This window comes from Macrobrachium nipponense, chromosome 41 (genome assembly GCF_015104395.2).
Source record: "Macrobrachium nipponense isolate FS-2020 chromosome 41, ASM1510439v2, whole genome shotgun sequence".
Lineage (NCBI taxonomy): Eukaryota > Metazoa > Arthropoda > Malacostraca > Decapoda > Palaemonidae > Macrobrachium > Macrobrachium nipponense.
In genome coordinates, this window is record NC_061102.1 from 17777940 (window position 1) to 17791414 (window position 13475).

Consider the following 13475-nt stretch of genomic DNA (forward strand, 5'->3'; position numbering starts at 1 on the left):
GACAGTCTGAATATTCTTTCAGCATCTATTTTAAATGGACCTTAACAACCTCTCCACTTCTGAGTCTGTCTGCGTGCAGACTGACCAGAAGTGGACATGAATGAGAGGATGTTTTCAAGGTAAATGACAGTAGTCAATAATAAGATATTTGATTACTGCAGATCGTGCTAGAGGGAATGAGGAAACTGTCCTCTTCCGATACCTCTGTGAACCACATAGCGGTTTTTTTCTTCCCTTTCAGAGGAAGAATCACCTTTGTATATTTCTGCTATCAAAGAACGCAGTAAAAGCTATACTCTGTCTCTATAAAGGGAATTGGAGATAGCAGAGCAATTAAGATCTTTGGGATCTTATACAATACCTCATAACGCAAGACTAGGAGATCTTATAATTACAATGGATCCTATTTGGGCCTCAGATTCCGTGTTCTGACAAGATGGAACTGCTCCTCATCAATGTTTCTCTTGTACTAAACGACCAAAAGGACGAGTGAAATTTTGGCTTGGAATCTGGAATCAATTCTAGAAAGACTAGCAATGGGTTCCTGCCAGCATGGTATGTTGGGCGAAGAACTAAACCTTTTATTCCTGGATCAACGCTTTCAGATAAAGGATTCGTTGTCCAGGCAATGTATTTACGTTCTCATCTACAAAGAAGATAAGGTTTAAACGTTTGCTGACAGAGTCTTTGGAATACGATGAGGGCTTAAAAAAACCCACTTCCAGAAGGTTCGAAGAGATATTTAAAGAGCTAGAAATCAGGAATCCTCCCAATTTCAGCTCCAGAATCTCCTTAGACTTCCAGCCTCTTTCCTGCCTTCGTGCAAGGATAGGGAAGAAATTTTGCAACAAGAGAACTCATCAATGTATGGAAGAGTGCTCGTTAGCAACGGAAGTATCAAGTATGATCCTCCTCGGAGAAAGACTGATCTCTCGGACTATTAGATTTCCTATCGTCTACTGGATGTAGCTGACTAAAATTCCCCTTGTTACGGAGGCCATATGCTCAAAGTGAAAGAATTTCTTACACCCTTTTCCATTCTCCTGATAAACGATTGTGGATGTTCAGACTTTCGGACAATGTAGCGCCAATCAGGCGCCAAATGCCAAACAGGCGTAAAGACGCCAAAGCAAGACAGTCCAAATAAACACTGTCATGTCTGATGCCCGAGAAGGAGTAGGCCTCCAATCTGGCGCAGATGCGCTAGAGGCGAATAAACATCAGGTCAAATAGAGTGTCCGAGGTGGACATCGCCAGTTTTCTTCGAGATTCTTAACAAGCTCGAATCTCCAGCAAGTGGGGAGAAGTCAGCCAGGCGCGAGGAGCCAGCCAGACGCGAGGCGCCAGGCAAGCGAAGCGCCAGCCAGGTGCGAGGCGCCAGCCAGGTGCGAGGCGCCAGCCAGGCGCGAGGTGACAGCCAGGCGCGAGGCGACAGTCAGGCGCGAGGCGACAGTCAGGCGCGAGGCGACAGCCAGGCGCGAGTGAGGCGCCAGCCAGGCGCGAGACGCCAGGCAGGCGCGAGGCGCCAGCCAAGCGCGAGGCACCAGGCAGGCGCGAAGCGCCAGCCAGGCTCTGGGCTTCATCCAGAAGAGATCTATTTCAAAGAAAGCCCTGGTCTTCTTTGGAACAGTGGAATCTCTAAAGCACTTCTTGAGTAACTTGATGATTCCTTCAAACAGCTAAGAATTAAAAGCGCTTGAAGTGCGGGCTTTTAACAATTCTTGTTCTTTCCATAACAATATGTCATGAGAGACATATTAGCTGTAATAACGGGAGATGCAACTCTGTGTTGACTTTTCTTTGCACGAAAGGAGATCAAGTGGGCCTATGAGAGATCCTTCTCTCTTTGTTATACGTGTCCACGGATGCGTTGCTGGGATAGGGAGACGACACTGATCTTAACTAGTGAATTAAAAATTTTATTTTAATTTTTTTTTTTTACATAAGTGTATTATTTTCTGGGGTTTATTTGAAATGAGTTTGGGGGATAGCTCTTTTCAAAATTAAGCACAAACCCTCGTGTTAGGATCAGGTGATCGGGATCGGTGTTGTGCTCCTTAAATTATGCCAATAGGCATTGGTGTATTGTCATGTAAGTGGATAAGACCCCATTGACAAATGACCACTAGATTCTGTCAAGTAAGTGGATAAGACCCCATTGACAGATCTACAAGAACTCTTAGCCATAGGTCACATCCTCGCTGAGGCTCTTGAGACGAAGCAGACTACTAGCAATAGCTAGGAAGTCGACCCTTCGTCTAAACACATAGGAACCAAGGTTTTATTTATTTATTACCTACAACGTATGTTGTTTACCTGTATATTCAGTAATAGCTGTCTTTTACCCTCCACCAATGGTGTGAATCAGCTATGTATATATCTGACGGGTAAGTTGAATGTATAAAAATGATATTGTTATGATACAATAAAGTTTTATACATACTTACCTGGCAGATATATACAATTAAATGGCCCACCCAGCCTCCCTCAGGAGACAGCTGGAGAAAAAATATGAGTTAGAAAACGGGTATGGTTTCCTATTCCCGCCACCCAGCGGCGGGGGGGTAGATCACCTGACCTACCTGCCGCGTGTGCCGCGAAATTCGAATTTCTGTCGGGGACGACGAAGTAATAGCTATGTATATATCTGCCAGGTAAGTATGTATAAAACTTTATTGTATCATAACAATATCATTTTTTCAATACAAGGACTTAGGGAAAATACACTGAAAATTCTCTGGATGTTTTGTACTTAATCTTGATTTTATGGTCAAAGATAACTAAAATTTGAATGCTGAAATTTTTTTTTTTTTTTTTTTTTTTTTTTCTCCCATAAGTGAACCTGTGGAAATTTGAAAGATCTTGTATGGTAGGATTTCTTCCAATTTTAACCTACTTCATTCTATGACTAAATCTTCTTCCTCAGTGTGTAAAAACACTAATCTTCACTTATGAATTAATCTTTTTAAGGGGGCCGGCCGGAACCTCTATATATGGAGGTATAGGACGAAAAATGCAAAGTCATGAAAAAATTCATGGAGCTTCATATGGCAATTGAGAATACGTATACGAAATATTTCGTCAAAATTCCTCTTACTTTCGTAGTTACAGGGTACGTAATTAGTTAACGTAACTCAATAAGCCTAAAACATTGATCCGTACAAGAAAATGCAATATTTCTTCTATTATCGTAAATTTTGATAATTATTGTCAAAGAAATTGGGAGAAATGGCATCTGTAGACATTCCCCGAGTCGAGAAGGAGACTTCAGGCTCAAGCTACCAAGTCTAGTCCTGGATTTAGTGCGATCACAGACGTCAAGTAGTCTACACGTTACATTTCACGTCTGACATTCGCCTGCTTTCAAGTATGTTTATGTATGTTTCGGCAAGAATTTCATCATGCCAATGAGGAAAAGACAAGGGAAACATCTCGCTAACATACAGACGAAGAAAAATCGCTCAAGTATTATTACAGAATATCATAATATAATATGCGTAGTTAGTGAAGAGAGAGGGGAGGGTTCGCTTAGTAACGCCCCCGTCTTGCTGACAGCACACTCAGCACTGTGCCTAAGGCTACGATCTTTTTGAGCAAAGAGATCTTCATTTATGATAACAACAAAGTTTTGGTTTTTTGTTTTTAATACCAAAATGGAATATGAAAATTCATAATAATCATGATTTATTAAATTGTCTTTGTAAAAAAAGTGTACGCCTTCGAGTTCACCTCTTGACATTCTCTTGCAATTGCGTTTGTTTATCTTTGTTTCGGGCAAGAATTTCATCATGCAAAGAGGAAAATACAGGAAAACATCTTGCTAACACACAGAAGGAGAAAATTCGCTGTAATAAGCAGAGTTAGTGAGAGAGAGAATTGCGTAGGAAGGAGTGCCCCATCTTGCCTCAAGCAGTGCCCCAGCTGCGATATATGAGCAAGGGATCATCATTTATGATTAAATTATGATAAATAAAATAGTTTTGGTTTATTAATACACAAAAAACAAATATACATTCATAATAATCATTATTTATTTAATATTGTGCTTTATAGAAATACGAAGGAAAACTTTGAATGCCCGTATCTCAAACTATACTTATTGACTTCAAAATCTATCTTCTCACTTTTTTAGTTTAAAGCTATAACATTGGAATTTGGTATATAACTCAGAAAGACATTATAGAACAATCAATAGAGCCCTTTTTTCAATTTTTGTTTCGTATTTTTTTTTTATAATTTTTTTTTCTCCTGATTATAGGGTATTTGACATATTGAAAAATTCATATCTAGCAAAAAAATGACTTTTTAGAAAAAAAAAACTCTCCATTTCGATTGGAGGTCTACATCAGGTCTATATATGGTAGTAATCCCAGGTCTTAATCCTTATAAAATCAACGGGAGGAGATAGAACTTTGAAAAATGGTTATTTTCGGGATAAATCGCCCTGGCGTCACAAAACCAAAGGTCAGAGGCGAAAATCATATGCGGTTTGGAGATGTCCCAAGTCACCTTATTAAGTGGTATGAATATCAAAGTCCTGTCCTTAAAAAAGGGCATTAGCCGGCCGGCCCCCTTATGGTCATAGAAATCTTAAACAAATAGTGAAAGTTTTGATTTTTATCTAAATGCAGACGTATTGGATTTCCGTTAGAAAAAAAAATTAGGTGCAGGGTACTGCAGATTGTCATTAGTCCTATTGCTTTGTAAGATCACCTTTTCATAATAAAAAAAATAAAAGATAAAAATTAAAGAAGTCTGTTGCTTATAAGCTATTTGATGCAGGTTTCTGGAGGTGTCACTCATACTTTGTTGTACTCAAGGAATGACACCCATTGCTTCCAGACAGGTATCTTATTGACTTGATATGTAAATGAAACTACTTATTCCATAAGTGCAAACCTCATACATTACTGATTAGTTTGGTATAAAGTCTTTAATCCCAACTTTCTGTTTAATCAAGTTGGAAAATAAGAATGCTATGTTTGTGAATGAAAGAATATTTTAAAATTTACATTATGCTTTGTATGTAATATGATTAAAATCTTTGGTACTGTACATGTATGGTTAGAAAGTAAAGGTCTCTTTATGGTAATTTTGCCTGCTGTTTTGATAGTTACGTGTTTTTTCCTTGACAGCGTTAACAACATACGGACACTAGCTGATTTTCAGTACTGCCCTCATCTGCAAGAGTTGTACATACGTAAAAACTCCATATCTGACATCAATGAAGTTTTATACCTCCGTAATTTACCAAAGCTTAAGAGTCTATGGCTTGCAGACAATCCATGTGCAAATTTTGAACAGTAAGTAATTCTTAGTTTTGTTTCTTTCATATTGTTGGTATATTTCATGGCTGAAATTTGCCATTTTTCTTTAATTGAGTTTATTACAGTAGTACAGTAGTCACATATTTTGTTGAGATTTAGGAAGAAAACCAATACGAAATTAATCCGTTCTGAAGCGGCCTTCGTAACTGATTTTTTTTGTATCCAGAACTACGTTTTACATGTAAAGTGCCTAATTTGTTCCAAGCCCTACAAAAACACCACAGTAAATTTTATAATAAAGCTAAATTGACCAATAAACAATGAAATACAACAATTTGGACCATTCAATACCTAACTTAACTGTTACTGTACCTGTAAATAAAGGGTATTAGTGTACAGGGTACAAGAAAGACTGTACGTACGTATGTAGTAAAATGTGGAACCTTACCTTTCGAGTGAAGCGATGTCTGAAAGTGATGACAGAGGAGGAGGACAAACGGCAGAAAACATGAACACTTAACTTTACGAAACACATTAAAAAATGGCAGAAAACATTAAGACTAAACTTTACGAAAAACTTAAAATTAAATTTTTTTTTCTTTTTCTGGTTTTTTAATTTGTTTTTACTTTTTAACTTTACGTTTTTTTTTAAATTTCAATTTCTTCACCACTTTCAATTTTCTGTGTTTTTGTATCACTTGGACCTTCCTGTTTGCTTATTACTAAAGGCCTCTTTAAAAAATAACTATCCAAGGAAGATTGCTTCTGATTGCTTTTAAAAATGTTCCTGAAATGACTCAGGCAAACGTCATTGAACTGCGCAAGCATACAGCCTGTGTAAGCCATTGCGGGGTGTCTTCTCTACAAATGATTGTGCCTTATGAAAAGCAGCTAGAACAGCCTTAATTTCTGCCGTTGTCATAGGGTCCTCCTCCTCCTCCTTGCTGCTGCTAGAGAACTCTACTTGAACAACATTATGTTGCATGGCCTCCAACTCCTTCAGGTCATCCGTCGTAAGCTCCTCTTGGTGCTCCGGGAGAAAGTCATTAATGTCGTCCTCGTCGATGACCAGCCCCATGGACTTGCCGAGTGCAACGATCTCGTCAAGATCTGGTTGCGAAACAGTTTCAGGATCCTCAACTGTTTCCGAATCTGCATCGCCTTCGCCCACGTCGAATCCCTCAAAGTCTCGGGCGGATATGGCATCAGGCCAGAGTTTGCTCTACGAAGAATTCAAGGTTCGCCTCGAAACCTGCCAACCTTGATCGATGAGTTGGATGGATATCACGATATCAAAATGCTCCTTCCAAAATTCACACAGGGTGAGGTTTGTGGTATAGGTGATGTCGAACTATCTCTTGAAAAGATGTTTTGTATACAGCTTCTAGAAGTTCAATATCACTTGCTGGTCCATGGGCTGGAGGAGAGGGGTGGTGTTAGGCGGAAGATAAAGAACTTTGATGAATAGGATATTTTCCTCGAGGCCAGGAGGGTGAGCAGGGGCATAATCCAATGAAGATGGAGATAATTAAGAAGTATGAGGCTGGCATGTGGTTGTGTGTGATCGCAAAGGAATATGGCTGAAATTCATCGACGATAGGCACCATCCTTAAGCAGAAGGAAGCCATCAAAGCAGCTAAACCTTCCAAGGGTCTGACTATTTTTTGCAACAAGAGGAGCCTTGTGCATGATGAGATGGAGAGGCTGCTTCTCGTATGGATTAAGGACAAGGAAATCGCTGGGGATACGATAATGGAGACGGGAATCTGCCACAAGGCCAGCGCCATTTTCGGTGATCTGAGTGCTCAGGCCGAAGACAACGCAGGAGAAGGGACATTGAAGGCAACGCCAGACTTCAAGGCATCTCAGGGTTGGTTTGATAAATTTCGTAAACGGACTGGGATCCATTCGGTGGTGCGGCATGTGTGGGGGGGGGGCTGCCAGCTCGGACACGAAAGTGGCCCAAGCCTTTGTTAAGACGTTTGAGGAGATGACAATCTAGGAAGGCTACAGTTCTCAGCAAGTCTTCAACTGTGACAAGAGTGGCCTTTTTTGGAAAAAAAATTGCCTCATCAGAAGTACATCATGGAGGAAAAGAGGAAGCTACCCGGTCATAAGCCTATAAAAGACAGGCTTACGCTCGCCCTTTGTTCGAATGCCAGTGGGGATTGCGAGGTGAAGCCCCTACTTGTGTAATGATTCAATAGACATCCTCGAGCCTTATCAAGGCCCACAAAAAGTGCTTAAGGAGAAGCTTCCCAGTGATGTGTGGGGCTAATGGCGAAAGCCTGGGATAACAAGTCCTTTTTGTTCACCGGAGTGGGTAAATCTGTGTTTTCGGTCCTGACAGTTGAAGAAATCCGTTGGGAAGAGAAGCGCCTCCCTCTGAAAATGTCTGCTGGTGTTGGAGCAATACCAGCTGCGTTACCCTCCTGGTCCTTCGAGGAAGAGTATCCTAGCGGAGTATTCGTTTATCAAGGAGGTTACTTTTATCTACCTCCTAACACCACCCCTCTCCTCAGCCCACCCATGGACCAGCAAGTGGCTATTGAACTTCTAGAAGCTGTAATACGAAACGTCTTTTCCAAAGAAGAATTTGTCGACATCACCGGGGGGGGAAAAGGAGGGGGATACCACAAACCTTAGCCTTTGCCTGGAATTTTTGGAAGGAGAAGCATTTCGATATCGTGATATCCATCTAACTCATCGATCAAATGCGTTGGCATGGAGGTTTCGAAGGGCGAACCTTGGAATTCTTCGTGGCGGAAACTCTGGCCTGATGCCAGTATCCGCCCGCGAGACTTTCGAGGGATTCCGACGTGGGCCGAAGCTGATGTCATGATTCAGAAACAGAATTTGAGGAATCCTTGAAACTGTTTCGCAAACCAGCAAATCGTTGACGAGATCGTTGCCGTCGGCAAGTCTAACATGGGTGCTGGTCGTGCGACGAGGACGACATCACTGACCTTCTCGAGGAGACACCGAAGAGGAGCCTTAACGACAGGATACCGCTGAAGGAGTTGGAGGTCCTATGCAACATAACATCGTTCAAGAAGAGTTCTCTATCAGTGGCCGAGGAGGGGAGGGAGGACGACCCTAATGACAATGCATAAATTAAGGATTGCTCTATCTGCTTTTCATAAGGTTTGGCAATGATTTGTAGAAAACAAGACACAACCCCACCACGAAAAGGCGTACACAAGGTCCGTTATGCTTGCCAGAATTCGATGATGTTTGCAGGCAGAAGCAATCCTTCCTTGGATAGTTATTTTTTTGTTTTAAGGAGGCCTTTAGTATGGAGTAACGCAAAAAGGAAAGATCCAATTGATAACTAATAAAACAAAAAAAAATGTTAAAATTAAAAAAACAAAAATATTTATTTGAGTTTTCATACATGAACTTACCTGTCGATAGATATCTTATTACTCAAGACTCCGTCCGTCCCGTCCCCGACAGAAATTCAAATTTTCGCGCCACTCGCTACCGGTAGGTCAGGTGATCTGCCTGCCTGCCCTGGGCGGCAGGACTAGGAACCATTCCCGTTTTCCCGTTTTCTATCATATTTTCTCTGGTCCGCCGGTGGTATCAACATTGTTGTTACTACCCAAACCTCCTGAACTGGAAATTCGCTTTTCAAGCTTTTTTGATCATCTTATTATTGGATTTCCTTGGTGATTGTACTGGATCTTTGGTTGTTTTGGCCATTCTCTGCTGTAGACTGGATTTGGACTTGCTTTTTGGATTTTTCTGATAGAATGGTCTGATTCAAAGTGTTAGTGTGTAGAAGTGTGGTGTGAATGTAGGCTGGCAAGGTTGAGGATACCGAAAAGGCTTCGGTTGATCCTCACACTGTAATGTCCGTAAGTGTAGGGGAGGGGTTTTGACTGTTTCTTTTAGCTAACACCTTTGTATTGAGTGTGAAAAGTTGAATGCTAATGAATGGAGAGACTCTAACCTTCCTTACTTGAAGAAGTTAGAGAGGGATAGTGCAATTAGAAGACGGGCCTGGCACAAAAGGGTTGTTGAGGTACAAGGGCCGCTATTGAGCCTTTTTTCTGAGTCTAACTCCTCCTATTATTAATGATTTTGTTGATTCTCCCTATGTATCCTGAACCCTCACAGGGTCTTTGCATTCCGGATTCGGGCTTCTGAAATTCGGCCAATCTGGTGGCTACTCTTCGTAAAATGAAGACAAAAATGGCGGCCATGCAAGGGTAATAGGGAAGTTGAATAGTGGAATTAGTGGCTTAGGTGAAGTAGAGGGGGGGGGGAAGGTGTTCCCAGTTGAACCGTGCCCTGCGATGCTCCCAGGCCTAGACCTCTTCCAACTCACCATACCCATGAGAGAAGGAAAATTCGAAAGGGTCGTAAAGTCGAGGAGGTTGTGGGGAATCCCCACCGGTCAGGCGTCCCTTCATCATGGTTTCTGTTTCACTACAGTCTGCTCAGGACCAGCTTTAATAATAAGCGTCCTACGAGATTGTTTCTCGTTTCCTGACGGATTGGATTGTTTCTCGTCGTCCGGTTCTCCCTTCACCTAAACGAGGGTGGTAAGGACTCGGATCGTTTCTAGGCCCACTGAAAAAGGCCAACTGGTAAAGAACGTTGGCGTTTTTGACTCGATCCCTTAGCGCTTTGCTCGGAAGGTGAAGCCCCCTCTTCTGTCAATAATGGTCTAAATGCTGGTCTCGACTTCCTCCTCCTACGATCGGTAGGTTGAGGGATCGCACGTCCTACTCGAGTTCCTCCTGCTTCCTTCTATTGAAGATACGCTGGTGTGGTGGCTTCCAAGAGGATATTGCTAGCAGTAAAACAAGAGCAGTTTATCCATCTTTGGTTTGGAGTTCCTTTTCGAGGGTGATCCCCCTGCGCAAAGATGGACTCTAGACTTCCTATTAATAAAGTCTCGTCTTATTTCGCCTGCCAGACGTGGAAGCGTCCTCCCAGGCATGAAGAGCCTTACAATCGTGAGGTACGTCCGTTCCAGGCGCGAATAGTTCTTTCAAGCGTCCAGGAGCCTATCCCGGAGCAGTTGCTCTAGATAAAGGATACGCTCATTGGCATGAGGGCGCCAGCCAGGTCGCGAGGAATCAGCCAAGCGCGAGGCGCCAGACCAGGAGCGCGAGGATTCAGCCAAGCGCAGAGGCTTCAGCCAAGCGCGAGGCCGCCAAGACCAAGGCGCGAGGATGTCAGCCAAGCGCGAGAGAGACTCCAGCCAGGCGCGAGGAGTCAGCTATGCGTGTAGGCGTCCCAGACAAGCGCGGGCTCACAAGGCGCGAGATGCCCGCCCCCCCAAAGAAAAACCAAGGACAAAAGAAAACACCAAGAAACAAAAAACAGCCTTCCCCCCCCCAACCACACAATGCCAAAAAGCCAAGCGAGAACGCGCCAGCCAATCGCGAGGCGCCAGGAACAAGCGCGAGGCCCAAGCCAAGCCACGCGAAGAGCTTTCCAGGTCGTGAGAAGTCCAATAGCATACCAGCGGAGAACTACTTAAGTAGACTTTGAAGAGTGAAGTCTGTTTCACTCTATGAGGTCCCATCTCCTAGTGAGGAGTTTTGTCGCCGCAGTATAGATAGAACGTTGGTGAAGATCCTCTCGTTTCGTTTTTCAAGCCAATTCCTCCGCATGGTGTGGAAGGTAGATTCGGAATACGAGGTTAAACGGGTAACGAAGAGAAGGCTTCATCTTAACTATAGAGTTCTGACGGACCGCTTCTTTTGGCAGGAGTATGGAAGATTCGTTGACCTCCTGCGGCTCCTTCCTTCCTTCGCCTCGATCACTGTTTTCGAGTGCCGATTCGTACCGGGGAAGCAGTTCTTCGTCGGTGTTGAAGATTGAGACCTAACTATCTCTTATGAAGAGAGCTTCTACAGTCTCTTGACAAATGGATGTTTGTCCCGAAGAAGGATCTGGGCAGAACCACCTTCTGTATGCCTCCAGCCATACTTTCTGGTGAAAAGAGGTTTCTGGTACCTGGGGGAACTGGGGAAAGAACATGGCCCTTTCTCTCCCAGCGGCGGCTTGAAGCGGACTTTTCAACCGTTGGTTGATTCATCGTGGCGGAGACATGCTTTGAATGGAGCTCGTGTGACTTTGGGCGACGTTTCTGAGACTGAATCATCTCCTCAAGGGCCTCTTCCATATTTTTGGAAGTGTTTAATTTCCTAGAACTGGTCCCCTTGGGGTGATGTCTAAGAAGGCTCATGGACATCGGAAGGTCCTAGACCCCTGAAGTCATTCTTAGGTCATTCTGTCATGCCATTGATAATGGAGCGAGTAAACAAGACGTATCGGGAGAATCTCCTCTCTCTTTGGAGGGTCGGTACTCCTTAAGAAGAGCAGTATTTTTTTAGTGGTCCACTTCTTAACCAAGGCGGTTTTCCTCCCTCACAGGAGAGCAGCCCTGGTTTTTCCGCTCCATGTCAGACTTTCTTGTTTCCTTCTCAGTTAGTGAAAGGGACATTTTCTCGCTCAACCTGACTTAGGAAGGCGGAGAACAGGATCTTCTCCTTCACAGAAAAACTGCAAGGAAGAAGAAGACCCCTAGTTGCGGTTGACAAAAGAAAGGACCCGACTTCTCGGTCAGGTTCAGCCCTTTCCGAGGATGGACCCTCCCATCCAAGAGCTCCCCTCTAAGAGAAAGGAAAAGGTTCCCTCTGAGAGGAGATGGTAAAGCTTCTTCCCGTCCCTTTAAGAAAGGGTCAAGTTGAGACAGACAACCTCCAAACACCAGTGGGTGCCTAGGCTTCTCGAATTTTGGCAGGACGCCTGGACCATTCATAAACTCGGACTGCCTCCTTCGATTGTCCATGAATCAGGAAGGGATAATCTTAATCCCCCTTTTTTTTTTTTTTTTTTTTTTTTTGTTTTCCCAGGACAGTCCTCCCCCGCTAACGACTATTCCGCGGGAACTGTTCAGCTCCAGATACAGGGACCCCTTTGTACTGAGGGATACTCTTGCCGTCTGATTGGTTGAATCAAATGGTGGGACTAAAACGAGCTATAGAATTAATTCTGGAGCAAAACTCTCCGGGGTTTTACAATCGGCTTTTTTCTGGTTGTGAAATGCCTGGGGGGGCTGGAGCTCCCAGTACTAGATTATCAGCGCTCTGAACAGGGTTCGTTCTAAAGGATAAGTTCTCTTTATGGAGACTTCGGCATCAGTCCTTGCGGCTTTACGTCAAGGAGATTGGATGGTGTCGCTGGATTCTCCAGGACGCTTATTTTCATGTCGCCGAGTTCCGACCCTTCTTCGAAGAAGTAACCGTCCGTTTCATGACGGGGGGAAGGATCTTTCAAAGAGTTTCAGGGCCTTGTGTTTTGGCCTGTCCACCACGCTCCTCATGGTCTTTCAACGAAACCTTGATGACAGAATGGTGGCGAGGTTTCTTCACCTCAAAGGCAATCAACATTCTCTCCTATATCTGGACATTGGCTCATCAGGGAGGCCAGAACAAGAGAGATACAGTGGTTTGGTGGAGGACCTTTCTTTGACCCTAAGACCTGATAAAAGGCGTTGGGTGGACTACTCGTTGAAACCTCGAGAAGTCACAACTGATGCCCAGAACAGAAACTTTGGGGGGTCTATCTGGGGTGGATTCAGATGGATTCTCGGGGTTTTCAAGAGAGTATTTCCTTCGCAAGAGAGAATCCGTGAGAGGCTCGGAAAAGTGTCTTCTCTCCTTCTTCTGGGAAAGAACGAAACCTTCGGCGATGGGAATGGTTAAGGCCTTCTAGGGTAACCCTTTCCCTCGCTCGAAACAGTTTCTTTCCTGCTGAGGAAGACTGCATCTTGCGTCCTCTTCAGTTTTTCCTAAAGGATATCATGGAATTGGAAGACCGGGACTTCTCTCCCCGGACAGTTGTTTCCCCTCCTTCCAATTGGAGATGAAACCACACCTGCAATGGTGGTTTTGTCCCCTCTAAAAGAGAACAAGGGAATTTCTCTGGAAGTTCCTGAACCCAAGCCGGATGTTCCTATATTCAGACGGCATCGGAGAAGGGTTGGGGAGCAATACTAAGGACCTAGAAGAAGTGTCAAGCACCTGGCGGGCAAGCCACGGTTGTCCTTGTCCACATAAATTGCAAAGAACTTCTAGGCCTGTTCACTTGGCTCTAAAGTTCTTCGAACCTTTTGTGGCAAACAGTGTGGTCCAAGTGACAATGTGGTAGAACACTATCCAGCCCGCCTGTCCTACATTCGGA

At 43.7% G+C, this 13475-nt stretch overlaps 1 protein-coding gene across 1 annotated transcript in view; it reads left to right on the top strand.

Annotated features, from left to right (window-relative positions):
* Positions 1-5085: 5085 nt before the first annotated feature.
* Positions 5086-13475, top strand: part of LOC135212784 (uncharacterized protein F09G8.5-like) — a gene marked incomplete at its 3' end in the record, with an annotated part of 54024 nt that continues 45634 nt past the window's right edge. The window contains 1 exon segment of the mRNA XM_064246560.1: positions 5086-5303. Coding sequence (XP_064102630.1) covers positions 5086-5303 — 218 coding nt within the window.